Source organism: Pteropus medius, unplaced genomic scaffold, assembly GCF_902729225.1.
Source record: "Pteropus medius unplaced genomic scaffold, Ma_sr-lr_union100, whole genome shotgun sequence".
Taxonomy (NCBI): Eukaryota; Metazoa; Chordata; class Mammalia; order Chiroptera; family Pteropodidae; genus Pteropus; species Pteropus medius.
Window position 1 is genome coordinate 19,687,195 of NW_024354500.1, and position 17,589 is coordinate 19,704,783.

Genomic DNA, 17,589 nt, shown 5'->3' on the forward strand with positions numbered 1-17,589 from the left:
TTTTTAGCTAGTTTTTTTAACAATAAAATTTTGCTTTAATAGGACTATTTTAAAGTCACTCTTTCTCCCCCAAATGTTTGCTTATTCAAAAGTAAAAAGTATATATTTGAAAAGCACACATAAACGATGGATATTACCAATAGTTAAATGACTACTAATAGTTTGACCTAAGAACTTCCCTAGCAATGTTTATCAAACAGGCAACAAATATATTTTACTATAAAAAAGAAATAAAATAATCATAAATTTAAAATATATAAGGAGTCTTTTAAATATTTCCGACCAAGAAAGTTTGCATCATGTGACTGTATACATGTATATGTGTATGTACACAAATATATTTTCTGAAACAATACTTACCCTGATATTTTCTATTCTATTATGTTCTTATTTCACTTTTTTTAAGGTGATGGATGAAAACCAATTATACTACCCAGTAATGTGTTGCAATCAACATTTTGCAAAAGCTCTGAATTATAAAATTCTTCTCTTTATAGACAACAACCTCTGAATTATAAAATTCTTCTCTTTATAGACAACAACCTGGAAGTATAACTTTAATATCAAATTAACTTAATACGTGTACTTACTTACAAAAAAAGTGCCTCCTAAACCAGGAGGTCTCTTTAACAAAATTTACTTGTATGTGAATAATGTCTTCAGGCAGGGATGTAGATTATGATACAAAGATGAAAAAGAGACTTTATCTGTCCTTAAATTTTGTGGGGAAGAAATATAGAAATGATTATCTTTTATAAAATGTTATATGCAATAACAGGAATTCATTTGAGGAACAGAAGCAGAGCCAGGTAGTGCCAGGGAGGTATTTATTAGTTACTGCTCCAGGTAAGATATTGGGCAACTCTTTAGAAGTAAGACAACTTTAGATGAGTTTTGAAGGATGGAAAAGACTTCAACAGGCAGAGCACAAGAGCAGAAAAACAACCAGGTAGACTACAGGCACTGACCAGGTCCTTGTAGGTTGAAACAGTTTTCCAGGGATCTACAGGTAGACCACCAGGGCTGGAGGGTAGAGTGAATAGTAATAGAAGGGGCTGGAATTGTTAGTAGAGGATTAAGGTACAGAGCTTGTCTTGGGCAGATGATGACTGGGAGACACTGAAGGGTCTTAATAAGGAGAGTGTCACTGTCCAGTTGGAATTTTTGATGATTATAAGAAGCAGTGGTACAGTGCATAGACTTAAGGAGAATTTGCAGCAGAGAAAGCTATGGCCAAGATTAAAGCAAAATCACAAATGTTGAACAAAGGTCATGCTAATAAAAAACATAGCACTGTAGTTTTATATGCAAATAGAAGAAAAAATAGTTCCTAAAATATAATGTAAGTCAAGCAGAATATATGATCTAATTCATTAAAATACTTTTTTCAAATACATCGATTGCTTCAGGTGAAAGTACAAGCATACTAGAATGTTTCATATTTACTTAAATTGAGCTTTTAACATTTTAGTTTCTTAAGCTTTAAGCACATAAGGGTGTTAGATAAAAATAATCATTAAGTGATATAGTATATAAAAAAACCTTTCACTGATATTTCTTAAGTAATCGTCTATTAAAGCACAAAGACAAAATCAAAAAAGCATTATGTTTATAATCTGATTTGCAAATTCAGATTTTTGTAAAGTTATCTTACATTGGAGTAGTCAATGAGATATACTTTCTAAGACTTTGAGTCATTAAACAAGCAAAGACTCAGTTTACTAACACAGTCACTCCTTACTGCATTAGATACTGAATCATAACTAGTTCCTGATAAGAAAAAATAGTGCATTGCTACCTCTGCACATCTTCAAAGCTGTACATATAGTAAATAAAGAAAAGTCTCTTATTTGGATTTTCTCCCTATACGACACCTACATATCATGTTCTTATCAAAAAAAAAAAACTTAAATGATTTTGAACTGATATTCTGATAATCAATTACAACAAAAACGTCTAACAGAATATTTTTCTAAAGGTCTCAACAATTACAATCTTAAGATATAAAAACTAAGAATAGCTCTCTATGTGCAGTGCATTATTAATCCTTAATTTTACAGTTCCGCCTACTCTTTTTTTTATATATGTTTATAATTGTCTGGCAAATGCATAAGCAGACACTCTAAGATTTCTACTAAACTCTAAATTAAGCAGTAAAAATATATTATGATTTTAACTAAAATGAAAAGTAAACAATTTGCCAAAAATAGATTTTACAGTGTTGCTACCGAATATGGTAGATTTAATTATTTTATTATATCATATTAAGGTTACAAAGCAACATAATATAAATTTTTAACTACCAAAAAGTAGCACATTTGCATGAGTATAATGTCACATTTAAATTCAAAAATATTTTATTATATAATCTGTGTAAGAAATGTGATTGGGATTATATTTTATTAAAAACACTGCTACTATTAAATAAGTATTTTGTGACCACTATGAAAAATTTTAGTAATTATTATAGCTTAAATATTAACTAAAGTATTAAGCAGTGTTTTTTCCCCATAAGGCTAAATTGTTTATATTTTTGTAGCAACAATATGAAATCATCTACAAAAAAAGAGTAATTCTTCAGCATTTTGCATCTATTTATTTTTATATAAATAAAAAGGATTCCTACCCTTACTCTCTCTAAGTTTCTACTGATGCATAGTTACCTAGTTGCAAATGGTAAGTATCCATGTTAGGAAAAAAAATCTTTATTCGTGCATTAAAATTAGTTATTTACTTGACTTATATATAACTTACCTAAAATTGAAAACTACCAACTCATGCATAGAGTACATATTGTTTAAATGTTAAAAAAGAAACTTTACCTGCTCTTAAGTGTCCAACTACATCTGCAAGGCTACCCTTCTTTACTTTGGTGATGAAGGCACCAAGGCGTCCTAAGTCAGTCATTTTTCCACCAACAACCTGAATAATTATAAATTTATAAGTTCCCAAGACTCATATTGAAACATAAGTTTATTAGGAATTAATCATACAGTCTTGTATGATGTACTTATTGTAGGGACATTAATGAAGTGATGAAAAGTTTTGATTAAAGGAATTGACAGTATTGTTTTAAAAAGAAAACATCTCATTACATTTGAGATGACCACATATCCTAAGGAAGCTTATGTACTGATTACTTATATTGACCTCACAATGCAAGGGCACCATAAATAATGCATACCTATAGAAGACAAGAGTCAGACCTTCCCAACTTACCATCAAGCAATAAGTGTTTGACACTGGTTACATTAGGGTTCATTGTTCTTTATCCTCTCAATCCATGTCTACCATTTGAATTATATTTTCTATATGTAGGTAATGCCCCATTGTCACATCAGATCTTGATCTCTTTTGTATATTTTTAGAATGTAGGTCTAAGACATAAAGACTAGGAATTCGAATCAAGAACAGGCCACTTTTGGAAAGCAATTTACCATGGTTAAAGAGTATGAGCCTAAGTTCAGCTCTGCTACTGACCATCTGAATGACCTCCTAATCTGAAATATATGTGTTCCAATCTAATGCTTAAAGTCTGAGTTATATTACAGAATATTTAACACTTTCATCTGGCTTTTCCATTGTAACTAAAATTAAATATATCTGAAAGTTTCTAAGTTTATTTTTTCCAATGCAGGAGCTACATATGTATACTTAAAAGTGGGAGTGATATTCTCAAAGGTTGAGGTTGATCCACAATTCTCATCGACATGCCCATGACTGGAGGTATTCAGAATTATTTTGGAGCAAAAGAAATAATGGTAATAATAAAGTGATACCATTAAATACATTAAGTGGAAAGAAATTCACTTGGATTAGCAGTCAATGATTTTGAAGAGGTCAAACTATCACACAGTTGTAATATAACCTCTTGGTAAGTAATTTTGAAGTCACATTTTTGAATGTTTCCCTAAGTTTCTGAAAGCAAATAAAACTATATGATTTAACATACATACATATGTGCATGCATAATAAAACAAAATGTATATCTATTCTTTCCTACACTAAAATATAATCTTTTATAATTTATTAGTTTTAATTATATCTGTTAGAAGTCAATTATTATTTTTAAAAGACACATTTTACTTTTTTGGTATTACTATAAATTCTGTTGCATGAGGAAACAATATCTTTAATGATGTTTTATGTTGCTTGTCAAGATATAAAATTATGTAGTCCACATTATCTAGCTTTATCACTGTCCATTAAAACTTTTTCAATGTAAGAATGGTCCTTGAACTTTATATTCAGAGAATTATTTAGTTTTCCTGTATTTTATTGCAGTTTCCTAATATATCTACATGCCATATAATAAAATGGTTTTAAAATATTAACCTAGATAAAAATACTAAATCTACCATAAGACAGCAATATATTCACAAGATATATTCACTAGAAGGACTTTATTTGGGAAAGATGAAGATATTTAAAAATCATTGTCAGAAACTTTGCTAAGCCCAGTCCATAGTGTAATTCACTCTTTAAGAAATATTTCAAACCAGAACACTTACTTTCAGACCCAGTAATGCACCTGAGTCTTTGGGCATAGTTGTTCTCTTGTTAAGAATAACACGTCCAATTAATCGGTCCCCCTCTTTAGATGGTTGCCACGTTACAGGATGCTATTAAAACATGAATAAAATTAAAGAAGATAAGTTGTTTTCCTTCCTATAGACACGTAAGCACTGGTTGTACCATGATGTGATTTCCTCAGTTAAAAGACACTCTAGAGGAAAATTTTGATACTGGTGGGCTTTATCCTTGGCTTAAAACAATTTTCATTTATAGATACAGTTTATTTATATCATACACTTATTATACTAAGTAGTTCTTTTTTATTAAGTTTATTGGGTTGATATTGTTTATTAAAATCATATAGGTTTAATTGAACAATTCGATAATACATCAACTGTATATTGCACCACCCAAAGTCAAATCTCCTTCCAACACCATATATTTGACCCCCTTTCCCCTTTTCTACTGCCCCTCCTCCTCCATTTCCTTTTGATAACCACTAAACTGCTGTCTGTGTCTAGGAGTTTTTGTTTGTCTTGTTCATTTGTTGCTTTCAGTTTTACATCCCAAATGAATGAAATCATATGGTTCTCAAGTTTTTCTAACTTATTTCACTTAACATGATTATCTCAAGATCCACCCACGTTGTCACAAATGGCAGTATTTTGTTTTTTCTTATGGCTGAGTGATATCCCATTGCATATATGTGGTTCTAAAAGTATTCAGCAACTAAGTACATCTCTAAAAATAGTTCTGAAATTAAATTAACTTAAATTTATATATATGCTTAAAGAAAACTGACTCTGCATTTTGAGTTAATGTTGATATCATTAACCAAATAATATCTCATTTCATATAGTCATTATTTAATAATTGCTTTTTACTTAATTTAAATCGATTGTAATTATTCAGTGATAACTTTTTTATTCAAAACTGTTGCCCTAAATAAAATCAATATTTGCTCTAATAAAATAAATAATGGAACAGAATATGATTACTATCCATCACATATCAGACAAAAGACAATGAACAGCACACATTATTCCTAAACTCCAAACTCTCCCTTCTCAGGAAGCTTACCGAACTAATCGGTGATGTTTCCCGGCTATGCCACGTGGCAGGATCCAACCAGTAATAATCCAAGTCACCTGCAGAATAGGAAAAAAATGAACAGTGTAATGCTTCAAAGTGGAGAATGCTTTAATCACTTTAAGTACGACTTCTTCAATCGATAAAGTAAAAGGGATTGTGAACATTATATGTGTGTAATCCCAGAATGATACATTGGAATAAATGTTATGTTAACAATGCACTACATAGTACTGAGGATCTTCCTTTTGCTCTCATAAATCAGGCTAGAAACACACATAAACAGTACAGAAAGTACTGTGTTAATCCACCCTACTTCCCCTCGAATGACTATCCATATCAAAGCACAGCCTGGTATGCTTTGTGCCTAAAATTTTATTCACTGAACTGAGCTAAGTACTAAAACTTAGTGTCTCCCTTTCTACTCTTTTGAATGATACCATATCTTTCAAAATTATTCTCTGGCCTCTATCCTCTTCCCTCATCAGCTGAAAAACAGGACGTACAGGTTTAGGACATGGTGTTAATTAAATATAAAGAATAACTTTTAGCAAAGGAGTACATATGAATCACAATTTTACTAAAGCTATAAAAAAAGATTTTTAAAAACCTAACTTTGCAAATATGAATTTATGAACCTTTGAGTTTTATTTTTTGGCTTAAAAATATAATGCTAAAGAAATGCTGAGAAAAAAGAAAAAATAATTGATGGAAAGCAGCAGTGCTTTCAGTATTTGCATAGGAAGAAAGGACATCGTGGGCAACCCACGTGTAAAAAATGACCTTTTACATTTTATATATGAGATTAAGTCAATGAAAAATTTTCTCCACATGGATCTGGAAAAAGAAAAATTTAAGAGTGAGTAAAACTTGCCAGCTAAGAGTAAGATGCCTAGCTGACTATTGGGAAAATATTTGGCTGATATCTGTAAAGGTCAAAAGAAAAGACTTTTTATGTAGATGACAAACAGGACAGCTATAGGCACTATAAAAGAAATATAAGAGAAAAGTTTAAAATATACAGGCACGCACACAAAAAAAATCCATACACTTCAATTTCTTAGTGGCTGTTCCTCTTTTATATATCATAGAAAAGTTGATGGAGAATGTTATACACATTACGATAAATACAAAAATGTTTTTCAAAAGTCCTATAGATAACAGCAGCATATGCTATGAAGGGGTGAATATTAGACACTGTATTAGCAGAAACTATATTCTTTTAAAATTAACTACATATGGAGTCCATATCTTCTCAAAATCATATACTTTAAAAAGAATACATGACCTGGTGCCAATGGTTATAGATTTTTAATTTTCTACTAGACCACCTCAGTTAATGGAATATAAGGCATTTTGTTAAAAAGATTTTTTCTCTTTTATTTTCAATGTTTGCAAACTTCATATGCTTATTTTTAAAGCTTCTGTGTCTTTAGTATTATATCATTCTTCTTGAAAGAAACCATTTTTCTTATCTCTAATTTCATTGTCTCTCATTAAAATATAATATCTGTGCTTAAAGACAAAAAAATAAATTCTAAAATCTAAATATGTAGTTTTAAACTATATTTATCTTTTTTTCCATGCAATTACTAAACCATAGAGATATTATTGACTTTTAAAGTACTCTAATTTGTCTTTATAAGTCATAACTCTCTATTAATGGAATAAGCAATGCTAAACAAACTTCCTCCTAAAATATTCAGATTCTACTATTTGATTAATATAAAACGCTTTCCTTGATTATTTTTCTAATAGGTGATTAAAGATATTGATTTCAAGTGGCATGGCTACAAAATGATAAATTCATGGTATTTGCTTATGGAATTAATACAAAAGAATTTTGGTTCTAATATTCAATATAACTATAAAGAAAAAATTTACTATTATCACTAATTTAGATCCAGGAACTATATCAGATGTTCGAATCTACAGAAATGGCTCAAGTTCATAAATAAACAAATTCAATGAAGTGTTATAATTTTAAACATTATTTTTGTGAAGATATTAAAAACAGACTTTCATCCTATCCTCTGTGAACAAAATAAGTTAAACTTAACACATCATCACATAACTTACACTGCACAAATAAAAGTCAGTCAAATGACATGTGAGCCTTCTGTAAAGACAACTAGCTTTTCCTAAACCCAGGTAATTATGATTAGAATATGTACCAATGCATAAATATGCATCTCCATGATTTAAAATTCTGTATTCTATGATGTATGTCAAAGCACAATTGATTCTAATAAGACAAATCAAAGTAAATTGAACAAAAACACATTCTGAATAGCATAGATGCACAATTGAGTGTGTATGAGTATATGATATCTGTAACGAGAAAACCATAACTAATTTCATACATTACATATTTATTTAACAACTTACATTACAGTTACACTTGACCAAGTGGAATGTTTATCTAATATGCAAAGTAGTATAGGAAAGCTTATCTCACCAAAACCTTGAAATATTTGAAAATTTGGACATTTTCTTTATCGCCAAGAGAAATACACACCATATTTTTAACAACATTATAATGAATGGTGATTAAAGATGGGACTCAAACTGATTACAAGATTGACTCGCAGTAACTCCACACAATTCCAAATATACATTCATAACTGTGCTACTTGTCATCTCAAAAAAATACACTATTCTTCCTATAAAATATGTTGTCATTCAAAAAAATTTATAAAATTCACAGACCAAAAATCAGCAGAATCGTCCCTCACAGAGATTTCTTATACCTGTTAAAATGTTTTCCTCTTTTATTTTTGTTTACCTTCTACAGCAATCCTGTGATGGCACTAAATAAAATTAAATAATCTACTTTATTATAGCACAATATATAGACAAATTAAAATACTGGGCAAAAATATCTTTATTGAATGTATGCAGTGTGTACACAAAAACCAACTCCATTCTAAGAATGAAGTTTTGAGACACGGTAGGCTATTTTTAACACTGAGTACCATGGTCAGCCAACAGGAATTAATAAAAAATGCTTTGGTGATAATGTGATAAAAATACTTATACATTTTAATTCATTTTAATATTTTACAAGGACATATTTTCATAAAATCCAAAATCTAAGAATTGAGATAAAATCTTAACCTCTGATTAATATAATAAAAATACCACTTTGAAATAGTTTCCTCATATTTTAGAAGTCTATTTCAGATAATTTTATGTCTACAAAAGGTAAGTGTGTCCACTCCCACCACTAAATTATATATAAATTATATATAATAGCGGGGCTACCTTTGGAATAAACAGGCAATAATTTGTTATGCGGCAAAGTCCTAGAAGGCCTAATTTCGCTTAAATTAAATTAGCAGTCAGAGATAAATAATATTATTTGATAAGACTTACTTCTTAGGTATTAAAATAAAATGGGAAGACATACTTGTTAAATTTAATCATTAATCATATAATCTGTGAATTAAGGCCTATACATAAATACTACTATGAGTACTGATGCAAAATCATGAATGAATTATCGTCAGTCTAAGTTCCTAGTATAGTAGATATACTGGTCCTCAAATACTTTTTGGTGATTTCATTCCAAATCCACAACAATGTTCATTTCACAATCTGATGGTAAATGCTCCATAATTAGGTAAGAGATTTGTGTCCCTTGAGTACAAGGATGGAGGCAGGGCTAAAGGCATCTCCAAACCATTGGTCTTTAGCAAGAATCTCTTCAGTAATTCTATAACTTAAATTCCAATTTCTGATTTGGGCCCAGGATACAGACACTCCAAGTGTCATTCTTTGGAAGAATTATGTTATTTCCAGCCCTTAGGGATCCATTTGAGTGTCAGTTCTCTAAATGCATGTTAGAATTTCAATTTCAAAATTCTCCTTTGTTTACAATGTGCTCTGCTTCTATCATAGAATCAACAATATCACTTGCCCTCTCTCTCTCTGGTATATAAATGTGATGGTTCAAGTAAATGCATCAACTATTATTTATTAAGTTAATGAGGTGTCAAAGATGTTTGTATTCAGAAATTATTTATACTCAATAGAACCTCCAAAGTTGAACTACCTCTAGAGAGAGATTAAATATTTGCTTGAGGGCCTGTGATGCCATCACTGTGTTTTATAATTCCAGGGCACAGGAAAGGTGGCTAAGTAGTTGATCTACAAAAGGAAAATTTCTTTAACATATTTGGTAGAGGTGGCACTTTTCTGGTGAAGTTGAGAGCTAATTTTTTAGAATGCCAACTTTACCACCAAACAGTTCTACAAAGCAGTTAGATGGAACTCAGCATCAACACTTCTGGCTGAACACCGAGTGCCGTCATTCAGGTAAGCCCTCAGCCTTGGAGGTAATAACTCCTATAGCATTCCATTGTTTTTTCACAGGCAGGATGTGGTAATGTACGTGAAATTGCTTTATAAACTATAAAGCACCACAGAAATGAGTTGTCATTACAGTATAAAATACATACTAAAGAGTATTTCCAATAATAATGCTGATAAGCATTCCTGTCAATTCTAACGCCATGTAAAAATTAAGAGATAATTTTTACCCCCCCAGTTTACATATTTGAAATCTTGAATAATCAGAGAACCACACTATATTTTAATTTCTCTAAGAATATTATATCTTATCTGATATTTATAATTAAGCTGTTTTTTATAAAACATATAAAACAGCTACTGTGTAGGAAAGAGCATTGTACCAGAAGTTGGAGACTTGTGATTCTAAACCTAACTCTGCCTTATTAGATGCGTTATCTTGATAATAGTCCTTTGCTTCTATAAACCTTATCATCTTCTGTAAAATGGAGATAATGCCATTTTCTCTCAAATGTTTCATGAGGATAAATGAGATATGTCAGCTTTGTAAATTATATAAAGGGCTTTAGAAATAAATTTTCTTGCATAATTACATAATTAAGATTAGAAATATTAAATCATGGTGTTCAAGATCTGATTTACAATTGAATAGCTATCATAACAAATATATAGGTAAAAATCAGTAGTTTCTGCAAATTACGCTTTGAAGTGGGCTTACAAAAATCTTAGCCACTTTGTTTATAAAAATTATTAACTGGTCTGATATAAACCAGATGCTCAAGTGCTCAGAATAAATATTTCCTTAATTTCAACTGTTGAAGGATGAGAAAAAGGGCCATCACACATAGAAACAGTAACAAATCTTTCTGTTAATTTCTACAAAGCCAATGGGAGGCTAAGGGATTAAGAGTATGGTTACTTTTATGGTTAAGTAATGTACACACTAAAATGTACTCAGATTAACTCCTAACCAAAAATATCTAACTGTGAAGTAATTAATTTGATCAGCTGGCGCAATGTATCCTTAACCTAAAAATAAGCTTTTTGTCATTTCTTCTTTATATGATATTTTTATGTGAGAGAACAAAATACATGTGGTACATAAACTAAATATTTGAGACTGAATTTCTCCAAATCATGAAACAAGTAGGCTATTTTATATTCCTATATATATATTTTTCCTAATGACTCAAGATATCCCTAAAAATGTTTCTTTGAAACCAGCTTGTATTATACTTTAAAAATTGTTTGGTACAGACATTAGTTATGAAATACATTTTAACATTTATATTCCAATGTGTTATAAGCTTCTCAACTTCCTAAGATTTCTTTTTTTAGTTCATATTCCTAACAAAACAATCTAAATAATAACAAGATTGACAGTCTTAAGAAAACAACTATGAATTTAAATATCTAATTAGGTCACCTTAGATGATGGGGCTTTAGGAGAGCACAGAAAAGTTTGTGGATTTACTTTAAATAGGCTAAATAACATAAAAAGCTATTTTATTTGGTAAACATTAGTCATCAGTTTAATTTTTCCTATTTTGAAAGTTATATAAATTTATATTTTTGATACTACATGAAGCTTTAGAGTTCAGAAACACTCCCAAAACACCATGATGCTCAATTACATCTTTGCTCCTTACCTCTGCACTGACCTGATGCTACAGGCCTCAGAAGTTAATAAATGAAAGTTCCTGAAAGTTCTAAACAACAACAAATCGTGCACACACACACACACACACACACACACACACCTTTTGTGCCTTAGAATAATAAAATAAGAGTATTTATGGTCTTCAGTCCAGCTGTATTTTATCTGTATTAAATGACAACAAAAATGTATCTGAAGAAAAGTCTAAGATCATTGATAATAGTACAAAAAGATCTCCACATGTAATAGTTTAGAGAGGAATAAATTTCATGTGTAAATATGGTTTGTGGCCTAATGACTGAGAAATTTCTTCCCCAGAATCTAAATACAGAATAGTAAAGTACCCTGAAGATCAAATCACAGAATGAACAATCTTAGGGAAATTTTTTTCTTTCTTCCAACACAATGACTCTTCATAAATAAGAATTTGGGAAGTGCTGCACACAGGAGGGAAATATTTTACTGCAACTTTCCAACTGACCAGGCTTCCACATTGACACTGAGTATTCCAGTCACGTGGGAGAACAGGTTGTCACGTGCAAAGCCTCGGAATAACCAGCCAGGAAACCCTGTGGAAAAAATCAGGGTTTATTTGTTTTCATTATTTGGGGACTGGATGTTAACCACAGGTTTAAGAAATTGTTGTGCTGGGCTAGTTCACAGCAGATATTACGTAAGAAAATACTCTAGATGTAAATATCTTCGATAAAGGAAAATGTTAGGCTTTATCCAGACCTCACACCCAGGTAGAACTAGCAAAATGACATTACTTTGCAATAATAATTCTGAATGTCAAATCAAGTCCTACCTGCCACTACATCCAAAGACATGGAAATGAAAAATGTGGAGATCGATATGTTACCATAGTTTTAATGATATAAATAAGAATGATAGTCAGATCATAAAGATGAATTTAAGGATATCAGAACAAAATGAAAGTACTTATGAGGGATTGGTACTGTTTATAATTTAAAAATATATGATTAAACTACAAAAAAGAGGAAAATGAATTTATTCTAGCAAACATTTTTGGTATATAAACAAATATTTTAAAACCAGAGCTCCATTGAAGCAAATAACTGTAAATGTCATTTTTCTTTTCTTTTTTGTTTTATTTTTTTTTGTCTTTGTTTTTATTTTGGCTACACAAACAAATAGCTTATAGACATATTGAAAGTCTTTTTTTTTTTTTTTTAATTGGACATTCCTTGACTGTCTGTGGGAAATCACTAGAGATAGAAATCTGGAGAACATTTTATGTCTCCACATTGTTCTAGAGAAAATGCTAAGTATCCATATTCATAAACCTTCAAAATTATGGCCATCAGAAACTAGATTGCAAAATACTGCAAGGTCACCACTGGCCCAACTCTGTCACAGTGCAAAAGTGGTCAAGCTGTAAAAACCATGTCCTTCCAACTGTGCTCCAACTCCATATGATAGAAGATATAATTCAAGAAAGAGAAATTACAAAAGGAAATAGAGGGAGAAAATAACATTCATAAATGCATATATATAGCACATATACTTCTTATTGCAAAGCAGACTAAGGGTGGTCAAAGATTAACCTAATGACTTTAAGACTGGAATTCTCTTCCAGAGTTCCTAAAGAGTTAAGGTTTGGATTAATTAGTACTTTTCCATTATAATAATTTTAAAATATCTTCATCTTAGATTAAATTTTTGTTAACAAAAACTGTTCCTTTAAAAAATCAAGAAGTCTCACTGGCCTAGACCTAAAGTGCTCAACACGGTTTCTTGGCTTTTTCACAGGTGCTCTCTTGAGAAGAGTGGGATGGCCGCCTATTCAGGAAGCAAGGCAATCCCATGGCTAGCATACCTGGATAATTAATTAAATCAATGACTCCACAATTACCTAGCTGTACTAAACTATCCCAAGCACACTTCGGTTTTTGAATACAATGTCCTTCAATATTTTTGAAATGTTTATCTTAAAGCAATATCTACAGAGCTCTTAGAGATATGCAGTAAATGAATTTAGATACTCTAATATCTAACTCTGAATTAATCCAGACCATCAAACAATCACGTACCTAGACTCCAATCTATTTCGATATAGTCCCTTTCCCCTTATTGCTTCCACAATTCCTTTTATATATTGTCCTTCAACATATCACTATTTGGATCATGGTGATGATGTTACACATATTATATGGACAATGCTACTGCTGTTGACGATCTCAAAAAACTCTCTGGTGTCAGTACCAGGAAAAATTAGTGTGTACTTAAACCACTGGTTTGTTTTTATTGTAATGGAAGCTGTAAATTTCATAACTGACAAAACTTTTTTCAAAGCAATGTGTTAGAATGTTTACAGTCAAATCTGCAACCTAATTTTCTATCTTCATTCTTCCTCACCAATCTTTTCTACACATTTTTACCTTATTTCAAATGGCTATGTTTTTACATTTGGTATCTACCTTAAGTCACTTTTGGTATTAAGGTAAACTTTAAAGTGGGGATTAAAATAAAATTAAATGAGTATGCACAAAATATAATTTAATATATTTATTGTAATCGTTTTCATCAAAATATAGATTTTTCCATCTATCAATCTCAAAATACCTTTGATGCAATGGAAAACAACTTAAAAATGCAACAGATGTGCAGGTATTGGCTTATCCATAGCATAAACAGTAGAATTCAGTAAACAGAAAATTATCTTAGCCTATTTGGAAATTTTGTCAAAGAATGGAAAGCAAATAAAAAAGGCTTCTCATCTAGAAAAATACAATATTAAAAATGTGAGCTCCTAGAGTTTATTCTTTCAAAAATTCAGTAGGCCTTCATTCATAATTTTGCAGCCACATTCATAAGAGTTTCTCCATTACTCAACCACACAGGACCAATAAAGATGCACACAGCTAAACAGCAAAAGGGCTGGTACAGACAAGCACATCGACAATAAGAATCCACAAGAAAGAGCACAGGGAAATTAAACAAAAGAAAACAAACAAACAAAAAACAAATCAAACTGGTTAAGGGCCTACCTAACCTTAACACTGTGAGTAGCTTCTGTGAATATAACTGTACTAATAGGCAACATAATATTGATGTTAAAACAACAGTCATTAAGGAACAACTTAAAAAATGACTTTATGGAACAGAAACTTTTATGAAAGTTGGATGAAATCCCCTTTTCAGCCTTCCTGGTTTAAAACAAAAAAAGGTAGAGTAATGTACATTCTAATGAGAAAGATTTTAATTAAAGTAATATAAATGAATATCATCAATAGCAACAAGCTGGCTGGCAAATATTTGGTATATCGGAAAACTCAGCTATCCAGAATGAGAGATTCAAATCTAAATTTTTATAATTCCAAAATTAAATCACTATTCATCAATGCAACAAAAACCAGAAACATGTCATAATTGTTTATCAAATACTGTTTAAGATTTACAGTATATTAAAGGATCCAATGCACTATAAATATTAATTCTTATTTTCTTCATTTGAATGTTCTATTTTTTGATATTTGGTGAGTGTTAAAATGGGAACTACAGAGTTAACTACTCTTTGTATAATGTCCTACACAAAGAGTGAATTGTCTTCTAAAGATATGTAACCAAAATTAATGTCTCTTAAATAAGAGTAAAGTTAATGAACCTTTCTTTTTTAGGGGTTTGATTATGGAACTGATTTAAATTGTGAAATTTACAGGTATTTGGTGAAAAAATTATAATTGAATATTGTTAGCATCAACATCTAAAATTTTCAGTGTCATTAAAACTGAAATTTGAATTAATTCCTTGAATAATTTGTGAAAAAGATAAAACTAAATGTTATTTCAATAATGTTAAGAATAATTTTTCTTATGTGTTCTCTAATGAAAACTGATAAATCTATACCATACCTTTCCTTATTAAGATAGAGTGATATTACTTATAAATAGTCAATATCTTTAAGTAATTTCTCCCAATAAATATGAACACATTTAAGATTTATAGAATAATTCCAATGATCTTAACAATATAAGATCATATATTGCATGTGATTTCCATATAAACCAACACAAATATTAGCTAAAATGCCTTATTGACCAGCTAGAATGATCTGGACAAATGGATAGACCCACAAAAAACATTAAATTATTACAGTGATTATAACAGTTTCGACATTAAGAAAAAATTATAGTTTACCTTAACCTTTCCCAAAATATAAAGACATGTATATTTTATTTTAAATCAAATTAAAGGTTTATCTACATTTTTAAAATTAAAAAAACAGTCAATAGTATTTCCTAAACTCAATCTCATTTTTTATTTGTAAAACTGTAAGCGGTATTTACTCTTAGGTATAAAATGCTTACTATCCATGCTTCGAATATATTTTAAAGAACTTGGATTTAAATAATTGTTGCAACTGTTTTCTAATGGCTAAATATTCATTTTTCAAGTGAGAAACTCTATATTACTCCAGTCTGTCTATTTTGCTATTTTTACTGTTGAAAGGGATAAAAACATTGAAAGAAGACATCGTGCTGTCCTTTTTAATTCTACTTATTATCAAGAACTTCTATAATTCTATTTGTTTTCCAAAGTGATGCACTAATAGTTTTCATGATAAAAAATTACACACACACACACACACACACACACACACACACACACATCTTTGGGCCTACTACAATCTTTGTTCAATGTAATTATCATTGTATCATACTTTAGATCAAACATTCAGATGTGTAGTTAGTACCCGATGCAAACTGTACCCACTGTAATTCAGCTTCGTAAAAACCAGGCACAGCAAATGTGAGGCCTAAGGTAAAACGTTCAAAGATTTTGTACAGCAAACTCAAAAGGGACAACTTAAAGCAAAAACGCCCAAAACAGATCCTTCTCCTTATTATAAACCATGGGGTTCTCATCAATACTCTAAAGGGTCTTACAGATTAAACAAATATTTTGGGGGTTCTTACTTTGTGTTCAATTTTTGCATCACTTTTATGTCACTGAATAGCTCTGATGACAGTAAAATCTTGTAGACTAAAACAAACCGTACACAGAAATCTCTATAACTAAAAGTCTGATCTACAAGACTAGCATCTGAAGTCATGGAATCACATTTTGTCAAAGAAGCCTATCGTCAGAAGAAAATGATTCTGTCAAGCCATTCTGAACAGAAATAGCCTTTAGTTACAATTCAGGTACAGATGAAATAATGTTGGCCCATATAAAGAGCAGTCCCCTAGCCACCTAAATGAAAGCATTCTATATTATATTTGAATTTTCAGTCATTCCTGACCCCTGTACTTACATTAGTGTATTTAATCATTTATTTAATTTTTGGAGAGTTAATCTTGGAGTAAATTTTTTCACTAAGATGTGAAATAACATTGCCCATGAAAATATAAAATGGTAATGAAATTTTCTGAGCAAGAGCACTTCAAAGCAGGTCTCGGGTTTATTCATTAACCACAGAAGAAAAACAGCTTACCTTCATGTAGGCAAGACTTACTTCTACCACTGAGAGTATTCTGTGTGATCTTTAAGGCAAGATTATAACCTGGGTTATGTGGCCCCTTTTATACAGCCCACAGACATAGAGGAGCCATCTACTCTTTAAAATTGTAGATAAAATTTTGTGTGCATAAGTGTTTTTCTATGTAGAAACAATTGTTCCTTTTATTTCTTTGAAAGGGTCAGTTATCTCTCTCCAAATTAAGAACAAATGGTTAAGGGGTGGATGAAGGAGTGACTCAGACTGGGATATTGCCTTGGTGCTTTACCTTTAGCTCCCAGAATTATCTTCTTTTGCAGGTCCTCTACCTCAGCAATATGCTTTAATTAAGACTCCTATTTAAGTTAGACACTTAGGAAATCAAGAAAACATACTCAGAGAAAATGAGCTTTGCGTAGAGGGCATGAGAATTCACCTCGGAAAGCACTTTTATGAGCACTCAAGACTCTAATCTTTTTTTTAAAAAAAAACTTTAATATTGTTTAGGCAAGAGAAATTACTGTATACAGATGGGCTAATATTTCTTCCCTGATGA

The 17,589-nt window shown here is 30.7% G+C and overlaps 1 protein-coding gene across 22 annotated transcripts in view; it reads right to left on the bottom strand.

The window, feature by feature from the left end:
* RIMS1 (regulating synaptic membrane exocytosis 1) overlaps window positions 1-17,589 on the bottom strand; it is a 412,504-nt gene that overhangs the window by 142,707 nt on the left and 252,208 nt on the right. For 19 of the 22 annotated variants that reach the window (XM_039853370.1, XM_039853369.1, XM_039853357.1 and 16 more), the window contains 3 exons: window positions 5,596-5,663; window positions 4,512-4,622; window positions 2,823-2,922 (listed from right to left, as the gene is read on the bottom strand). In XM_039853370.1, the coding sequence (XP_039709304.1) occupies window positions 2,823-2,922; window positions 4,512-4,622; window positions 5,596-5,663 (279 nt within the window). Of the gene's footprint in view, window positions 1-2,822; window positions 2,923-4,511; window positions 4,623-5,595; window positions 5,664-12,053; window positions 12,142-17,589 lie in introns of all 22 variants that reach the window. The other 3 variants (XM_039853354.1, XM_039853360.1, XM_039853358.1) reach the window with 1 other exon arrangement.